Below are 20,021 nucleotides of genomic sequence, written 5' to 3'. Positions count from 1 at the left end.
TGTTCTACATGTTTTATGTTGTTTGTTTGGAAAACTCTCTGTCATAAGGTTCTTGTGGCAATAGTGGATACTATAAGAATATTTTATAGTTTTTATTTTTATTGTTAATGAAAAAGATATGTCTTCCCCTTTACATGCATTTTATGCTAGCCTTCTTTCCAAAACAGCTAAAAAGAGATTTTTTTAAATTATTATTGAACATGACACTTTAATTTCAAGATTTTAATATGCTATCTATTCAGTGAATATACAGTGGCCATTCTGTAGATAAAAGTCCATAAAGAACATTATAGATTATACTGGTAAGATATGACACAAGATCACTATTAGTAAATAGTTTATACACACATTTAAGATGCCAGAGGAAAGAAATTGACAATTTGCCAAGTGTGATGGCTCACGCCTACAATCACTCTGGGAGGCTAAGGCAGGAGGAACCATTGAGCTCAGGCATTTGAGACCAGCTTGAGCAAGAGCTCTATCACTACTAAAAAAAGAAAAATTAGCCAGGTTTTGTGCTGGGTACCTGTAGTCCCAGCTCCTTGAGAAGCTGAGGCAAGAGAATCACTCCAGCCCAGGAATTTGAGGTTGCTGTAAGCTGTGATGCCACTATACTGTAGCCTGGGCAACTGAGGAAGACTCTGCCTCAAAAAAAAAAAAAAAAAAGTTCCTAGCATTTTGGTAGGGCAAGGCAGGTGGATTGCTTGAGCTTAGGAGTTTGAGACCTGAGCAAGAGAGACACTGTCTTTAAAAAATAGTCCAGTGTTGGGGTGGCGCCTGTGGCTCAAGGAGTAGGGCACCGGTCCCATATGCCAGAGGTGGTGGGTTCAAACCCTGCCCCGGCCAAAAAAAAAAAATAATAGTCCGGTGTTGTGGCAGGTGCCCATAGTCTCAGCTACTTGGAAGGCTAAGGCAAGAGGATTGCTTGAGCCCAAGAGTTTGAGGTTGCTGTGAGCTATGATGCCACAGCATTCTACTTAGGGCAACTAAGTAAAAGTCTGTCTGGGGAAAAAGTTCATTATTTTATTGTGTCCACGGATATAAGTACTAAGGTACTCCACATGATAGCAAATGCCTTACATAGATCAGACATAGGTAGATGTCAGCATGTATTTCTTTATTGAATGACTGACCTAAGCCTCATAAAATATAGGTTAAGCCAGCCACAATGGCTAATGCCTATAATCCTAGCACTCTGGGAAGCCAGGGTGGGTGGGTTGCTTGAGCTCAGGAGTTTCAGACTAGCCTGAGCAAGAGCAAGACTCCATCTCTACTAAAAATAGAAAAACTAGCTGGGCATCATGGTGGGCACCTGTAGTCGTGGCTTCTTGGGAGGCTGAGGCAAGAGGAACTCTTGAGTGTAAGAGTTTGAGGTTGCTGTGAGCTATGTTGATCACAACACTCTACCCAGGGTGACAGCGTAGGACTCTGTCTTAAAAAAGAAAAAATAGGGCAGTGCCTGTAGCTCAGTGGGTAGGGCACCAGCCCCATATACCCAGGGTGGTGGGTTCAAACCCAGATCTGGCCAAACTGCAACAAAAAAAATAGCTGGGCATTGTGGTGGGTGCCTGTAGTCACAGCTACTCAGGAGGCTGAGGCAAGAGAATTGCCTAAGCCCAGGAGTTGGAGGTTGCTGTGAGCTGTGACACCACAGCACTCTACCTAGGGTGATAAAGTGAGACTCTGTCTCTAAAAAAAACAAAAATACACACACAAACATATATATATATATATATATGTGTATAGGTTAAATCACATCAGTTAGATCAATGTATGACAGATGTGAGTCATTAATTCAACATTCTAGGTAGATATAATATTATGAGTAGAAAATTTTTACCATTTCCCCATTTACTTTCAAATGTTATAATTAATGGTGAGCAGCACCTGTGGCTCAGTGAGTAGGGCTCTAGCCCCATATATCAAGGATGGTGGGTTTAAACCCAGCCCCGGCCAAACTGCAACAAAAAAATAGCTGGGTGTTGTAGTGGGCGCCTGTGGTCCCAGCTACTCGGGAGACTGAGGCAAGAGAATCACCTAAGCCCAAGAGTTTGAGGTTGTTATGAGCTGTGACGCCATGGCACTCTACCAAGGGCGACAAAGTGAAACTAAAAAAAATGGTGATTGAAGAAAGTATCAAAAGGGGAAAAGGTTTGGATTTCTATTTTATTTTAACTATCAATATGATTTCTTTAAAGTTTGCCCTAATTTCAAATTTAGGGATGCTGGGTTTTTTTTTGTGGGGGAGGTTGTTTGTTTGTTTTTGAGATAGAGGCTCACTATATGGCCCTCAGTAGAGTGCTGTAACATCACAGCTCACAGCAACCTCAAACTCCTGGGCTTAAGTGATTCTCTTGCCTCAGCCTCCCAAGTAACTGGGACTACAGGTGCCCACCACAATGCCTTGCCATCTTTCTGTTGCAGTTGTCATTGTTGTCCAGCAGGCCCAGACCGGGTTTGAATGGCCAGCCTCAGCACATGTTAGCGGCACCCCACCCCCTGAGCCACAGGCATGCCTGATGCTGTTATTTTTTTATACAACATTTAACTGAGAGATCTACCTATGCTAGCATTAAACAAACAACAATACACTTTTTAAAACTGTAATCATTGCTAACTAAAGATGTATTTTGCACTTATTATATGGATCATAGTAGGATTATACAGAAGGAATTTTAAAATAAAAAACTGAAAATACCCAAAATGTTTATAGTACAGCATCATTGGTAAAGTCTGCAGCTGGAATAGGTTTTTTTCTTCCATTTTGTATTATTAACTGCATCTGAAGCATAAAATTGGGATATAGTTCTGCAACCTTGCCAAGAGAATTTTGAGGCCCAGTGCATTGTCTTTTTTAAATACTCCTCGATCTAATCAATATTTTTAAAGGACTATAAATAAATATTTGGGCTTTAAGATACAAAAAACATATCAAAGAAATGATTGTGCTTATTCTTGAAATAAGCATTGGAAATGCCCTTTTAAAATCATACTCTATGTGTAGCCTAGATTCACGGTAAAGAAAAGCATGCATTGCCTAAAAACATTACGTTTTTAAGTGATTTTTCATTTCCCATTCAAGCTTTGAGTCTAGGATTATTTGAAGCAAATAATCATTTGAGAAATGATTTAGTTTTAGAGTCATTTTTTGCTTGGTCTCACGATTTTTTTTCCCTGGCTTTTTTCTGTTCCTAGAAGTCCCTCTAGTGGTAACTAGTGTGAACAGCAGGAACAACCTAGACATTGAGTATTGTTCTGTAAGATCCACCTAGCCTCATCCTGACATGTTAAAACTCTATATTTGTTATTCATAAATACTGTTTTTAAAAAATTAGACAAAATGCTTCAAGATGAACATAAATACTATTTTAACAAGTGTAACCAGAGCTCTTTTTTCTCCTCTGAAATGCTAAATTTGATTGATTACTATAATGAGCCCTTTCTTAAGAGATTACCATTACTTTTTCTTCAGAACCTAAAGAAATATAAATAGTACAGTCTTTAGAAAATTAGTTTCATATGGAAATTAGATTGAAGCTTCTGTTACCAGTAACGACTTTGTAGCCCACTTTATAAATTTCATTAATTTGATTTCTAAATAAGAACATGTCACATAGAAATGTCATTAAAATGCCATCATCTGTGGGGTGTTTATTGTCATGTGGTTTGTTGTTTAAAAAAAAAAAACTAACAATTTGTAGCAATGTGATATTCATCCCAGAACTCTGTGACTGCCTATTATGTTGCTTGAAGTGTTACATTTGTTCATCAGTACCTTATACTAATCTCTGTTCTTGTCATTCGTGTTACACCCACCAACCCTGCTACCAACCAAATCACACAGGGAGCATCTGGCTTAGACGGAAAGCCAGGATCCCGGGTGAGTCTGTCCCTTGTCTTGCTCTGACGTGCTTTGTAGCTGTGAATCCTGTGGTTCAGGACGAACCCCTTTGCTCCATGTCCTCCCATCAAATGATGATGAGGGTACTTGAGGCTGGAGTAAAAGGGAAAGGTGAACAAAGGTGGCTGCGTAGGGGGAACAATGTACAGAGGATGGGTTGCAGCTTTGTCTGAAGTGCAGCCTAAACTGCCAGAGCATCACTATGAAGCCTGCATTCAAGTCTGAACAATTTGCTAGGTGGGAAGAATGGCCAGTCTGATCGTCTTAAAATCCCAGAAGATTTGTCTGTGACCAGTAGACATTCATGTGTATTTCTTTTAACTTGCCTTTCCTTTTAGGTTTATCTCCATCCTAGAATGGAACTTTTGCCTTGGAACTGACTTTCTCTGTTCATAGAAATGACTCGTCTGCAGTCTGTCATTTTGTCTCTTTTCTTTGCTTCTTAACAACTCCATCTCTTGAGTTTTAGCCGCAGACATTCACTAGTTAGAAGTCTTCTGAAGGTGAACTTAGAGTTCAGCAAGTAAGAAAAAAAGATCAGTTAAGGTGATGAGAATTCTCTAACATTAGAATGAGTTTGAAACTCTGAATTCTTTTATGTGTATATCACAAGGCTCTAACAGAATAAACCAGAATAGTAGAATGTAAATGGGAATACTATGGAACAATTGTGCTGGAATAGTTCATACATTTGCAATTTTATAATCAATTCTTTGACTATCTAATCACAGTCTTCCTGAAAATGAGCAAGTATACTTGAATTCCTTGCTACATTTTTAACTAAAAGAAATCCTTAGCTTTTCAATTCTAAAAACCTGATTCGGGCAGTAATTATTTTCACTGGACCTCAGTGTTCTAATATTTATTCAAATATTACCTCCTGTCCCACAGAAATCCTAATCATGAACTAACAAGGAAGCCACAAGGCATTTATGACATTAAATCATCCCGGCTACTTGGTTTGCCAGTTGTAAGCCTGGTGACTGCAGCAACTGACGCAGAACCCATAAGAATCAGCCCTGCCCTCTAAGCTCCTGCTGCTCCCAAAAGAGTTGCAGAAAGTTTCAACAGTTGAACACTGTTCTTATTTATTTAATAATTTTATTTTTGCCACTTGCATAACTGTGTAAGTGTCTTAAATAGCTTTTGAACAAGCTTGAGAGCATATGTGTCCACAAGGGGCCTATGGTATCCAGAGAGAGCTTGAGGAAGAGGTGACCGGAGAGAAAAACAAGAATATTTGCCTTCTTAAAATTATGGGGACAAAGTGAAGATGTTTCATTTAGTCAGGAAGTAAATATATAATTAAATATAATATGATATATAGCTTTTCATTAAAATTTGTGGTTATATAATTCATCCTTTCTGCATGAGTTTCTTGAAAACCACTGCCTGAAAGAATCAAGGATAAAGCACCTTGAAGGGAGATTAGTTTTGTCTTAGCAACATTCTAAGGCATCATTTACGCAGGAAAAGTCCAGGATCAATTATAACTGCTACTCTTGTATCCACTGTGTGATGTCTCATATCATCTTATTTTTATCTTTTTCTTAGGGTACAGATGGTCCTATGGGACCCCATGGCCCTGCAGGTCCCAAAGGAGAAAGAGTAAGTTGCTCCAGAAGTTGTTACGCTGTGTACTAAAGACCTGGTTTCTCCATATTAGTTGAACTGGAACTGACCAGTTTACAGAACAAACAAAGGGCTATCTAATATTAAATGAAAATAGATACCATCTTAAGTTCAATCCAGTATCCTAACACTGAGAGAATAAAACCACAGAGTATAAAATAGAAGATGGCTGCCTTAATAAAAACAATGCATACATTTACATCGCTAAAATAAATAGTTCAGATTATCCTTCCTTAACCCATAAGGAAGATATTTTCATCTGGCCTTCATCCAAAAAGTTGAAGTCAGTGGGGCTAAAATTTCCAGGACTACATATTCTGCTTGATAATCTTTTATATAAAGCTACTGTATTCATTCAGAGTGAGTTACAACCTTTTTCCAAAGGAAATTACAAAACCTAAGCATTCTCCTCAAAGTTACACATGCTTCCTTTTTTTTTTTTTTTAAGCTAAAGAATAGCTTGTTTTTACTTTAACCATAAGGAAGTCATTTCAGTTCATTACAAAACAAAAACCTTTCACTAACCTCCCTAGTGCTAGGCCATGTTTCCCTATCCTTGGGAAAAAAAAATGTTCAGAAGGGAAGATAAATATCTGACACACAAAAATGTACAGCAGTATTCACAGCTGGTCATCTGTCTGGAACTTCTCCCTCTCTCTCTCTGTTTTTCTCCTACTTTTTCTTTTCCTCACCTTGAAAAACTCAGAAGTTTTTATGTGTGTCTGAAAGGACTTGTGTCATCAATTTCCCCACTATCCAGGATAGGATAGAAAGAAAGTATTTGAATAGTGAGGGCTTCAAAATGTCGAAATCTTTCACTGTGCGAGTTTATAGTCTTAGAAACTGGATGGATTTTCATCAGTCTAAGGTAATTTGCTTTAAAAAAGAAAAAGGGCTAGTCGTGTTTTCTTTGACATGACTTCCACTTCCATAATTCTGTGTTCTATAAAGTGAATTCATTCATGTAGTAAATACGTACAAAGCATGATATTACTTCTAGTGTGAAATGGAAAAACTCTCCTCCCACTTAGATAAAGATGCTTTGCTCTAGTACTTTGAACAATACCACTATAATTGGTTAATCATCCCCTAGTCTTTTATTAATACTTATAAATATATACTCAGTGCTGCAAAGGAAGCAGATATTTTCCCTGACCTAAAAGATTTATAATGTAACTACAGAGAAAAAAAAAATGTATGCAAGAAATAACCAGAGAATGGGGTCAAAGTGAATGCAAATGGTGCAGGCTGTACACACAGTGATGAAGGCTGGCTTTATCTAAGAATGCCTCTATAAACAGATGAATCCTACAGGATTATATCATTTGAATCTGCAATTGTCTTATTTCTAAGATCAAACCAACAACTTCTAAAGATCATTGTCATGAAAAATATTTAGAAGCTAAGAGCCTCAACACTGCTGACACAGATTTGCTCTTAAGAACTGTATGAAGAAATTCTGCCCGTGTACTAAAAACGGAGCAGCAAATCTCAGGCAGTCTTTTGGCAGAATGCCTTGAGGCTCAAGAGGGTTTACCGTTTGGTAAATCAGCTGCTACTTCCGATAGCTCCACAATGTCACAAGAGTATCAGATCTCAGTGCTGGGGCAGAATTAACCAGAAGAGCAAATGAAATTGCTAAGAATTTTTGAAGGCATAGTTTAAGTCAAATGGTGTGGAGTGTAAAGTGTTACACTTGTATTTACTCAGCATGTTAACCATCTTAACTGGATCATATATCAGTATTTGCCAAGTGCCCCTCAACCAAAGAGCTAAACTAGAGTGTGATTCTCCAAGTTAATTGATAGAGGAACCATCTGGACTCCCTTGAAAAAGTTTCAAATTTTAAAGAAAAAGGAATCAGCAAAAAGTGGCATTCTGGAATAATATGTCAGTGTAGACATGCAAACTAAAGAGGCTGAATGAAATTAAAACAACCTAAAGAAAACATGCATTTGACACATGGTGTTATTCAGAAATTGTCAAATATACAATCACCAGCATTAGTGTTCAGCTGCCCAGGCACCTGATGCTCCCTGCCCTCACCTGATTTCTTCACTGAAACTGCTCTGGAACGCTATAGAATATATTACATTTGAGAGGTTCAGAAATTTTTTTGGAATTACTCAATCCAGGAAAAGAAGTGCACATTTAAATCCCTGAGTTAATATTTCATTCCTACAAATATTCAAGCTGGAACTATTAGAATACTTTCGGCTCTAAGTGACAGAGGCCAAACTCAAAATGGCTGAAACAATAAAGAAATGCATTGTTTTCCTATAATGAAATATTCAAAGGATAACTTAGGCTTTGCTGTGGTGGCCTTTCCATGGACCGGCCTTGTCTTCTGACCACAGGCAAGCTGGCATCAGAGACATCAGCAGGGAACAAAGAGTCTGGCCTTTGTGTCTCCCTTAGCGGGAAGGAACGTGCCAGCTGACTGCTGGTGGCACCTCATTCACCAGAACTGGGTCATCTGTCCATTTCTAACCCAGTCACTGGCAAGAGTCTATTAGCTTAAAGCAGGTGTCCTCAAACTTTTTTAAACAGGGGGCCAGTTCACTGTCCCTCAGACCATTGGAGGGCCAGACTATAGTTTAAAAAAAAAAAACCAAAACTATGAACAAATTCCTATGCACACTGCACATATCTTATTTTGAAGTAAAAAAACAAAACAGGGAACAAATAACAATCACACCGCCTCATGTGGCCCGTGGGCCACAGTTTGAGGACCCCTGGCTTAAAGTAATTATTTGGGATAGGCTATTCTAGAAGTTTCTCAGTCAAAGGTTTTAGTGATAGCTTTATTCAAATAAGCCATAGTATATTTATTTTAAAAAACAAAACCAGGCGGCACCTGTGGCTCAGTGAGTAGAGTGCCAGCTCCATATACCAAGGGTGGCCAGTTTGAACCTGGCCCTGGCTAAACTACAACAAAAAAATAGCCGGGCGTCGTGGTGGGCACCTGTAGTCCCAGCTATTTGGGAGGCTGAGGCAAGAGAATTGCCTAAGCCCAAGAGTTGAAGGTTGCTGTGAGCTGTGATGCCACAGCACTCTACCAAGGGTGACAAAGTGAGACTCTGTCTTTAAATAAATAAATAAAATATAACAAAACCAAGTTTCTCAATTGGATCGGGGGGAGGCATTGATAATATCAAAATAATCTGTGCAGATTTTCCCAACTAGATCTACACTAACCTGGCCTATTCCTGCATATGAACCCTGCCTTTAAATCCCCACGTCCCACTAAACACACACACCCATTTTAAAAATCATAAATAACACAACCAAATCAAACTGAAAGAAATTAATTTTGAATTAGTATTCATTAGGTTGTCAAGCCCTTTTTAAAAAAATTAAAAACAAGACTTTGAATAGTATAATATTAATAATAGCTACTATTTACGGCATATATAGTTTCATATATGACAGTCACATTTTATCTTCAGGACTTACCTATATTCTTACAGTATATGTATTACTGTTCTCATTTACAGCCAGTGGGACTTAGGCACAGAAAGATTAAGATAGTTGCCAGAGGTCACACAGCCTAAAACTACCAGAACAGGAATTAAAATTTAAAACCTCTGGGAGGCCGAGGAGGGTGGATTGCTTGAGCTCATGAGTTCGAAACCAGTCTAAGCAAGAGCAAGACCCCATCTCTACTAAAAATTGAAAAACTAAGGCAGAGGATTGCTTGAGCCTGAGTTGGAGGTTGCTGTGACCTACGACGCCACAGCACTCTACCCAGCGCGACAGTTTGAGACTCTTATCTCAGAAAAAAAGATTTTTAAACCATTTTATTTATTTGCTTATTTTTTTATTTTTGAGGTTTACAAATCATTTATTTCCTTAAACATTTTTATGTTTTAAAAATGTTTCTTTTATGACTCAGATTTTTTTTCTTTTTAACTTATGTATACCTGGAAAAGAAATGGAAGAACATGACTCAAATTTGACAAATTATCCAGCATAGTAATATCCACAATGTTCAGTTACTTTTTCTCAAGCTGTTACCTCTTCCCTCCCTCAAAAACCCCTTTATTTTTGTTTATTTCTTTTCCTCTCTCTCTCTCTCTTTTTTTTTTTTTTGAGACAGGGTCTCTGTCACTCTGGGTAGAGTACGTGGCATCACAGTTCACAGCAACTTCAAACTCTTGGGCTCAAGTGATCCTCTTGCCTCAGCCTCCCAAGTAGTTGAGACTACAGGTGTCCACCATGATGCCCAGCTAATTTTTCTATTTTTAGTGGAGACTGGTCTCATTCTTGCTCAGGAGCTCAAGGGATCCACCCGCCTCGACCTCCCAGAGTGCTAGGATTACAGCAGTGCCTGGCCCCTCCCTCAAAAAATCTTAGCAGACAACACAATCCCCCTTCACAAAATGCAAGGCAACTATCAAGTTAAATTTTAAAAAACTGGTTCTTACAATATGCCTAAACATTGTGGTTTTTAACTCTAGAATAAACATTCTTAACAAGAATAAAATTGTTTTAGCATAGAGAAATCTTTGTCAGACTGGGCGAGGTGGCTCATGCCTGTAATCCTAGCACTTTGGGAGTCTGAGGCAGGTGGATTGCCTGAGCTCACAAGTTCAAGACCAGCTTGAGCCAGAGCGAGACCTTGTCTCTAAAAATAGCTGGGTGTTGTAGCAGGCACCTGTAGTCCCAGCTACTTGGGAGGCTGAAGCAAGAGAATCACTTAAGCCCAAGAGTTTGAGGTTGCAGTGAGCTGTGATACCACAGCACTCTACCTAGAGCGACAAAGTGAGACTGTCTCAAAAGAAAAAAAAAAATCTTTGACATATAAAATTGTGTGATTATATAGTAAAAACATGAACATTTTACTATTTGCTCATTTTATTGAAATCTGTTTCATTTAAATCCTAGCCAGTTCATTGAGGGCAAATATTGTTGCTTTAAAATGTTGCTCATTAGTAATAATGAGTAATAGTTCAACAAGCTAGGGATGCAAGGCTAGTTTAACATATGCAAGTCCATAAACGTTATCCACCATATTAACAGACGCAAAAATAAAGATCATGTGATCCTCTCAATAGATGCAGAAAAAGCATTTGATAAAATCCAGCATCCTTTTCTAATTAGAACATTGGAGAGTATAGGCATAGGTGGCACATTTCTAAAACTGATTGAAGCTATCTATGACAAACCCACAGCTAATATTTTACTAAATGGAGTAAAACTGAAAGCTTTTCCTCTTAGAACTAGAACCAGACAAGGTTGTCCTCTGTCACTTTTACTTTTCAACATAGTCCTGGAAGTTCTAGCCAATACAATTAGGTAAGACAAGGAAATAAAGGGAATCCAAATAGGAGCAGAGGAGGTCAAACTCTCCCTCTTTGCTGACAACATGATCTTATACTTAGAGAACCACAAGACTCCTAGAAGTCATCAAAAAATACAGTAAAGTTTCAGGATATAAAATCAATGTCCACAAGTCAGTAGCCTTTGTATACACCAATAACAGTCAAGATGAGAAGCTAATTAAGGACACACCTCCCTTCACCATAGTTTCAAAAAAAATGAAATACCTAGGAATATACCTAACGAAGGAGGTGAAGGACCTCTATAAAGAAAATGATGAAATCCTCAAAAAGGAAATAGCAGAGGATTTTAACAAATGGAAGAACACACCATGCTCATGGATGGGCAGAATCAACATTGTTAAAATGTCTATACTTCCCAAAGCAATCTACCTATTAAATGCCATTCCTGTCAAAATACCAACATCGTACTTTCAAGATTTAGAAAAAATGATTCTGCGTTTTGTATGACACCAGAAAAAAACCCCGTATAGCTAAGGCAGTTCTTAGTAATAAAAATAAAGCTGGGGGCATCAGCATACCAGATTTTAGTCTGTACTACAAAGCCATAGTGGTTAAGACAGCATGGTACTGGCACAAAAACAGAGACATAGACACTTGGAATTGAATAGAAAACCAAGAAATGAAACTAACATCTTACAACCACCTAATCTTCGATAAACCAAACAAGAACATACCTTGGGGGAAAGACTCCCTATTCAATAAATGGTGTTGGGAGAACTGGATATCCACATGTAAAAGACTGAAACTGGACCCACACCTTTCCCCACTCACAAAAATTGATTCAAGGTGGATAAAGGACTTAAATTTAAGGCATGAAACAATAAAAAATCCTCAAAGAAAGCATAGGAAAAACACTGGAAGATATTGGCCTAGGGAAAGACTTCATGAAGAAGACTGCCATGGCAATTGCAACAACAACAAAAATAAACAAATGGGACTTCATTAAACTAAAAGGCTTCTGTACAGCCAAGGAGACAACACCAAAGCAAAGAGACAACCTACACAATGGGAAAGGATATTTGCATATTTTGAATCAGACAAAAGCTTGATAACTAGGATCTATAGAGAACTCAAATTAATCCACATGAAAAAAGCCAACAATCCCATATATCAATGGGCAAGAGACATGAATAGAACCTTCTCTAAAGAAGACAGACAAATGGCTAACAAACATATGAAAAAATGTTCATCATCCCTATCTATTAGAAAAATGCAAATCAAAACTACCCTGAGATACCATCTAACCCCAGTGAGAATGGCCCACATCACAAAATCTCAAAACTGCAGATGCTGGCGTGGATGTGGAGAGAAGGGAACACTTTTACACTGCTGGTGGGACTGCAAGCTAGTACAACCTTTCTGGAAGGAAGTATGGAGATACCTCAAAGCACTCAAGCTAGACCTCCCATTTGATCCTGCAATCCCATTACTGGGCATCTACCCAGAAGGAAAGAAATCCTTTTATCATAAGGACACTTGTACTAGACTGTTTATTGCAGCTCAATTTACAATCGCCAAAATGTGGAAACAGCCTAAATGCCCACCAACCCAGGAATGGATTAACAAGCTGTGGTATATGTACACCATGGAATACTATTCAGCTATTAAAAAAATGGAGGCTTTACATCCTTCATATTAACCTGGATGGAAGTGGAAGACATTATTCTTAGTAAAGCATCACAAGAATGGAGAAGCATGAATCCTATGTACTCAATTTTGATATGAGGACAATTAATGACAATTAAGGTCATGGGCGGGGGGTAGGAAAAGCAGAGAGAGGGAAGGAGGGAGGGGGGTGGGGCCTTGGTGTGTGCCACACTTTATGGGGGCAAGACATGATTGCAAGAGGGACTTTACCTAACAAATTCAATCAGTGTAACCTGGCTTATTGTACCCTCAATGAATCCCCAACAATAAAAAGTAAAATAAAATAAAATAAATAATAAAAAAAAGAGAAAAGAGAAAAAAATACACAAAATAAAAAAAGGTTAAGGTTGAAAAAAATAGTTCAACAAGCTTTTATCATATTTATGTTCAGTAATCTCACCTGAACTATATGCCTCTAATGACAATGCTAATTAGTTCCACCAAGCTCTTAAATTGAGATTAAAGAAGAATGTTAACAGCGACCCCAAATTTTCTCACATGGGAATCGGGAGTAGAAGGAAACACAAGCATATCAGATGGCCTTGCAGGCAGAGTTACCTGAACCTAATGTTTTACTTGTGCAAAAAGACTGGTTAACCTTTCAACTTCTTGGGGTACAATAACAGAAGATACCATTTTCTATTTCACTGGGCATACGAGCATCACTATTACTCCTGAAGTTTTCATCCTACACACTGACAAACATTTTTATCTGGAGACAGCAGCTGAAGAAAACACTATTTGAAGAGCAGAACATCTCTTACATTATATCATGATTATTTCTATCCATGCAACTACCTCCAATAACACATATTCTTTATAAGAATGATCATCTCAGCTGGACAAAACCACTATTTAAATAGGCACTTGGGCCTGGGTGGTGGCTCACACCTGTAACCACAGCACTCTGGAAGGCGAAGGAAGGGAGCATCGTTTAGCTCAGGAGTTTAAGACCAGCCTGAGCAAAATTGAGACCCCTCATCTCTACCAAAAATAGAAAAACTATCAGAGTGTTGTGCAGGTGCCTGTAATCCCAGCTACTTGGGAGGTTGAGGCAAGAAAATTGAGCCCAAGAGTTTGAGGTTGCTGTGAGCTGTGATGCCATAGCACTCTACCCAAGACAAGAGTGAGACTCTGCCTCAATAAACAAATAAATAAGCACTTGGAGACAGAGTGAGGAAGGTAATGTATACCTAATTCATGAAGCATTTGGTGTAAACAATGTAAGTCTTGAAACCCTGTATTTCAGAAAAGAAAATATGTATGTAATTATATTCATTAGACTTATTTCATTCACTTGACAAATATTTACTGATCTGTCAAATGCTATTCCAAGCCATGGGGGCTGCAGGGAATCATCCAGAGACCATGGAGCTCCTACATGCATACTCCAGAGTGGGCAGCAGAGAATAAGCAGGTTCTCTTCTCCCTGAATGTGTGGTACGGGAGGGCTGTGATGTAAAACACACCCAGGTGAAGGGAGGGGAGGGGCAGTCAGGAAGGGCTTCTCCAAAGGAGAGATGCTTAGTAGGGGAAGAAAGCATACTTTTTCCCTATCTAAATAGTGTTCAGGAAAAAGCATCTTATTCTCACGTTTTTTAAAAAGTACTAACTTGGAATAATTAGTAACAAATGTTTCTCACCAAATGCCAAAGAAACCTAAGTATAGCATCCAAGATATGAAATGCTCTTGCCTGGCTGGGCAGCCCCAGGCTCTTACTGCCCTCCCTTGGAATGATGCTATTGTGGATTACCTTCACCGTATCCCTGGCAGTGACCCTGAGAGATTCTGAATCCTTGTGATTTTGATATATGGTCCTTTAAATGGAGGTTTTGTACACAGGCCATAAGAGAAAGTGTGTGAACGTCAGTGTGTATGTGTGATCTGAACTTTATACTTTTCGTTTTAGGGTGAAAAAGGAGCTATGGGAGAGCCTGGACCCAGAGGGCCCTACGGCCTACCCGTGAGTTCACGGTCACATGCACAGTCCCCACCTTTAGCATGCATAGATGAGCAGTCACTGACAAGGTTAACCCTTCCCTTATGGGGCAGACTAACATGCTAGAGGAGCAGAGAACCACCTGCTAATTACCTACAATGCCGACAGTTCTGTGTCCTTACGAAATAGTTCCGATTGAGTCTCTTACTCGTTCATCATATACCAACATACACCCACACTTCACAAGATTGAGAGGGTCAAAGGCAGTCTCTGGGCTAAACTGTCCTAACCTGAAAGCAGGATTCTGACTGTCAGGTCACACCCTCCCCGTGCCATCTGACTGGACACTCACATCTGGCACTGTCTTAGAAGGTCACTGAATCAAGAAATGGGTGTGGAAGCTCCATTTAAAACAACCTCCTTAAGATTTTATCTGTTCTCATAGGCTGTTTACTAAAAGGACTCTTACTAATAAAATTTATTCCTTAAATTAAATTGAAGTTGTATTATGACTTGAAGTTTCTGACCTTTCTAATTACTGTGGTGACAAATGATCTTCAGGACATAGAATGTTGATGGTGTTCTGTCCTCTGAAAATTCTTAATTACATAGAATTAAAGTTGAGACCTAAGTTGTACTTCAAAAATACTATCTTGGGAAAAATTGTAACTGATTCAGTGGGGTAAAAGGTAGGACTATAATAGAAGCGTACATTGTATTAAGGTTCAAATCTTCCTGTATCTTCCACATACTTTTTATGAACTGAAATAACAAACTTAAACCATGATTACTTCTGTGCTTAAAAAAATTCTGATTTTGAAGTATATTTCAAAATCTAATTGGCAGAATCAAATTAGGCTCTCAGAAACTTTGGGTGGATCCACAGTATGACATAGTAGGGCCATCACCATAATATGCATGCAGGGTGAGTTTATCATCCTTGAGTGACACTGTCGTGACTTCTGTTATACTTGGGGATCAGTTATTTACAAAGATTACTTAAAAACAGTTTTTAAGGGCGGTGCCTGTGGCTCAAAGGAGTAGGGCGCCGGCCCCATATGCCGGAGGTGGCGGGTTCAGGCCCAGCCCTGGCCAAAAACTGCAAAAAAAAAACAAAACAGTTTTTAAGTTGCAACCTTCACACTCTTAATATTTATTTACCAGGTACACATCTGGCTAAATTAAAACTATGCTTAACAATACACAGTTTCACATTCCCTACTGATTTATGAGCTAACTACTAAGTTTCCAAACTAAAGCAGCATGGATTTACATCCTTTATTAATGCTTGTGTGTTTTAAAATCAACTAAACTATATTTGTGCTTTTCACTTAATCCCTGACTGACAACTTGGATACCAAGTATTAAACTTCAGTAAAATATCAGTTTATGTAACCTAATACATAACAAAAATCTTTCCATGACCCTGAACTGCAACACTAACCATTACTTCACTTGATTTACAGAAATTTGTATTTCTAATCAATATCTTTTCCACATTTCTAAAGTAGTTCTAGTAGGAGTGTTGCATGTTCAGGCAACCTTAAACAAAGCAATAACCTATTCATGAAACTTAGGAACACTAATGTAGCTACTATGGTTCTTTGGCAGGGGAAAGATGGAGAGCCTGGTCTTGATGTAAGTAATATGATAAACATCTTCCTGTTGTAATGGATGTGATGGTCTCCATTCAACAGCAGAAAGAATACTTCTTATTTTTTTGTAATAAGAATATTTTATTCTTATATTTTATAGCGATGTCTCCATACACATATATTGCTGTGTATGGAGACAGCAATATAAAACACATTAGTGTTTGCATGAGATAGACATAAAAGCAAAAACAAATTATCTAGCATAAAATTAATAACTGATGGTGGATATTGACACTTCAAAATACTTTCCAAATAAATGATACTCGACATCAGCATGCCCACTTATAAAAAATGCATAAAATTCATATACCTCTCACATGCTACTCATAGGGAATGGTGTAGTATGTATTGTTCTCAAAGCCGTTATCCAGTATTTTTCCTTTTAGCACTAAGTCCTTATGTATCTTATGCTAATACAACACTATAAAAATAGAGAATGTCAAAAGTAAATGCCTCTAAAGACAATCACTACTCATCCTGTATTACACAAATAATGACAATAGCAAAAGTAATAATAGCTACTATTTACTGAGCACCTGTTGTGTTCAGGCACCATTCTTGATACACAGTATCTCATTTAACGTTCACAACAGCTTCTGGTAGATATCATTAATTCCATTTTACAGTCCAGAGGCTGAAATGCAGAGAGGTAAGTGATTTGCCCAAATCCACATAAATCAGTGAACATTCCAGTTGTCAAACTAGTATCCTGGTATTCTTTCCACTCTACATTTCTGAGAAGAAAAAGCAAGAAACTTGTTGTGTAGTAATAATTGAGACATCAGAAAACTATTATTTCTGAGTTCTACCTTACCTAGTGTTAAGATTGTTTGGCATGCCATTTTTGTTAGATTTGAGTTCAGAAACACGAAATCTTAACAATGTTTTTCAACATGATTTTGCCACAGTTGCACCAATAGATCTTTTCAGTTTGCTTTTTATTCTGCAGGGCTTTCCTGGTCCACGGGGTGAAAAGGGCGATCTAGGAGAAAAGGGAGAAAAGGTGACCTCTCCGTTCTAGCATGTGCCTTGCTTGATTCTTCTCATGCTGTCTGCTTGCTGTTCAGCTCGTGTTGACACTGTATCTGTCTCCATCCTGTGCTCCAAAAACATACTGATGCCTGATCTAAAGAATCAGTTCTTCAAAGAGGAATGAAGAAGGCTACCCCATGGGAAATAAGGGCACTGTCTAGCATAGAAGAAAAAATTATAATCTTCAGGCTGGGCATGGTGGCTTACACCTGTAATCCTGGCACTTTGGGAGACGAGGCAGAAGGATCACTTGAGGCCAGGAGTTGTAGACCAGCCTAGGCAACATAGCAAGACCCCATCTCTACAAAAAATATTTGAAAATTAGCGAGGCATAGTGGTATGCACCTGTACTCCCAGCTACTCAGGAGACTGAGGCAAGAGGATCACTTTTACTTAAGGTTGCAATGAAATATGATCACATCACTGTACTCTAAGACACTGGACAAAAGAGTAAGACCCTACTTCAAATAAATAAATAAATATAATTTTAAGATATTCAAGTTATAGTGTTTCAACTATCTGATCCTGAATTAATAAAAAGTAAAAGATTTAGGGCCAGGTGCTGTGGCTCATGCATGTAATTCTAGCACTCTGGGAGGCTAAGACAGGAGGATCACTTGTAATCAGGAATTCAAGACCAGTATAAGCAAGAATGAGACCCTGTTTCTATAAAAAAAATAGAAAAATAAATCACATGTGGTGGCAGATGCCTTTGTCCCAGCTACTCAGGAGGTTGAGGGAGGAGGATCAGTTGAACCCAGGAGTTTGAGGTGGCTGTGACCTATGATGACACCACTGTACTCTAGCCATGGCAACAGAGTGAGACACTGTCTCAAAAAATAAATAGACTTTGAAAAAATATTTTAAAGTAATATTAAATAGCACAGGGCAGTGCCTGTGGCTCAGTGGGTAGGGCGCTGGCCCCATATACCGAGGGTGGTGGGTTCAAACCTGGCCCTGGCCAAACTGCAACAAAAAATAGCTGGGTGTTCTTATGGGCACCTGTAGTCCCAGCTACTTGGGAGGATGAGGCAAAAGAATTGCCTAAGTCCAGGAGTTGGAGGTTGCTGTGAGCTGTGAAGCCATGGCACTCTACCAAGGACAATAAAGTGAGACCCTATCTCTAAAAAAAAAAAAAAAAAATTCATATATAAAATAGCACAGGCTCAGCACCCGTAGCACTGTGATTACAGCGCTGGCCACATACACCAAAGATAGTGAGTTTGAACCCGGCCCGGGCATGACAACTGCAACAAAAAATAACCAGGCATTGTGGCAGATACCCGTAGTCACAGCTACTTGGGAGGCTGAGCCAAGAGAATCACTTGAGCCCAAGAGTTGAGGTTGCTGTGAGGTATGACACCATGGCACTTTATTAAGGGCAACATAGTGAGACTCTGTCTCAAAAAAATATATGTTAAACAGCACAAATCTACAATGATATTTTGAGAGAGCTCATCTAATCCAGTCCTGTAAAACCAGCATCTTATTTATCTTCACCACTTCCCAGTACAGAGAAATATGTACCTTGGTATTCTTGATCTGAAAATGGTGGAGAAGCAATGTGACTGATAAACCACAGTAAAGTCATTATGCAAGGACTAGGACTTGCCACTTGCAGATTCAGAGCTGACAGCTACATATTTTTTAATGAAAATATTGGTGTTTCTTCTGAGGTTGGTGTTGAGGTCCTATCTCAGGGCAATCTGCTCCAGGACATTACACTGTCAGGACATAATGTCCAGGACATTACACTGTCAGGCGATAAGGTTTTATGACTGAATTTCTTGGATCAAGAAATTTAAAAACCATTTTTCCTTTCCTCTCCTTCATTCTTTTCCTTTTTGCTTTCTCAAAAGGAACCAAGAAAAACTCAGCACCTCAACAGAATAGTGAAAATCTGAAAGTGGCTGAAATTGCACTTACCCTATTCAAATTCAAACCAGTTATATTTCTCAGATGAATTCATGCCCCTGCTCTATTTAAAAACTTAAAATCCTTCGAATTCTCTTGAACAATGAAGTTCATAGCTGTTGAAAAGCAAGGCCAAGTGAGAGTTGTCAAAAAGAAGAAGAGTATTAAGCCCTCTGTATATGTTTTAGCCCTTAAACATGACTTGGCCTCCCATTGGTCAGAGAGCTCATGTAAGTGAAAAGCACTACCACCACCGTCATCATCATCGTCATCAATCTCATCACGTTTATTGAGCACTCGTATGGTTTCCCAAGAGCTTCACATATGTCTTTTAATCCTCACAACAACCCCCTGAAGTTGAGGCAATTATTTTCGAATTTCACAAGGAAACTGAGGCACAAAAATTATGACTACAAAATACATATGTTTTAAGATATATTGTACATATAACCTTTCAGCCTAAGGCAAGTATGTTTTAAAAATTGTGTGCAATGTTTTATATTTACCTAATGGGTACTCTGAGTATAAAATTTTATTTACTCAAAATCACGTCACCATCATGAAGATACTCATTTTTATAATCTTTTAAACAAGGAAGAAATTTCCAGTAGTTTAGCTTATAAAAGCATAAAGCCACAAGCTTAATCTTCAGAGTAATGTTAATCACCTATACAAAGATATTTTCATATTCATATTTCATGATTAGAAGCTGTTATTTAGCAAAATTACACTCTACATGTGAACACTTCATGTATAGAATTCTTTTTTTTTTAAAAAAACAAAGTCTCACTCTGTTGCTATGTAAATCTTTGACATGGGAAATAAAAATTAGCAAGAGCCCTCATGTACTGATATAACAAGTGATTTTAGGTTGCATGGGGAATCACTATGTATTACAAAATAATATAAATAATATTGATACATTTTTCTTTGTACAGTAATATCCTTTTTCCAT

At 38.4% G+C, this 20,021-nt stretch overlaps 1 protein-coding gene across 1 annotated transcript in view; it reads left to right on the top strand.

Annotated features, from left to right (window-relative positions):
• COL25A1 (collagen type XXV alpha 1 chain) overlaps positions 1-20,021 on the top strand; it is a 535,414-nt gene that overhangs the window by 500,161 nt on the left and 15,232 nt on the right. Inside the window, exons 31-34 of the mRNA XM_053564529.1 lie at positions 5,456-5,509; positions 14,436-14,489; positions 16,077-16,103; positions 17,070-17,123. Of these exons, the coding sequence (XP_053420504.1) occupies positions 5,456-5,509; positions 14,436-14,489; positions 16,077-16,103; positions 17,070-17,123 (189 nt within the window). The remainder of the gene's footprint in view (positions 1-5,455; positions 5,510-14,435; positions 14,490-16,076; positions 16,104-17,069; positions 17,124-20,021) is intronic.

This window comes from Nycticebus coucang, chromosome 1 (assembly GCF_027406575.1).
Source record: "Nycticebus coucang isolate mNycCou1 chromosome 1, mNycCou1.pri, whole genome shotgun sequence".
NCBI classification, from domain to species: Eukaryota; Metazoa; Chordata; class Mammalia; order Primates; family Lorisidae; genus Nycticebus; species Nycticebus coucang.
This window is presented reverse-complemented; position numbering and strand designations above follow the sequence as displayed.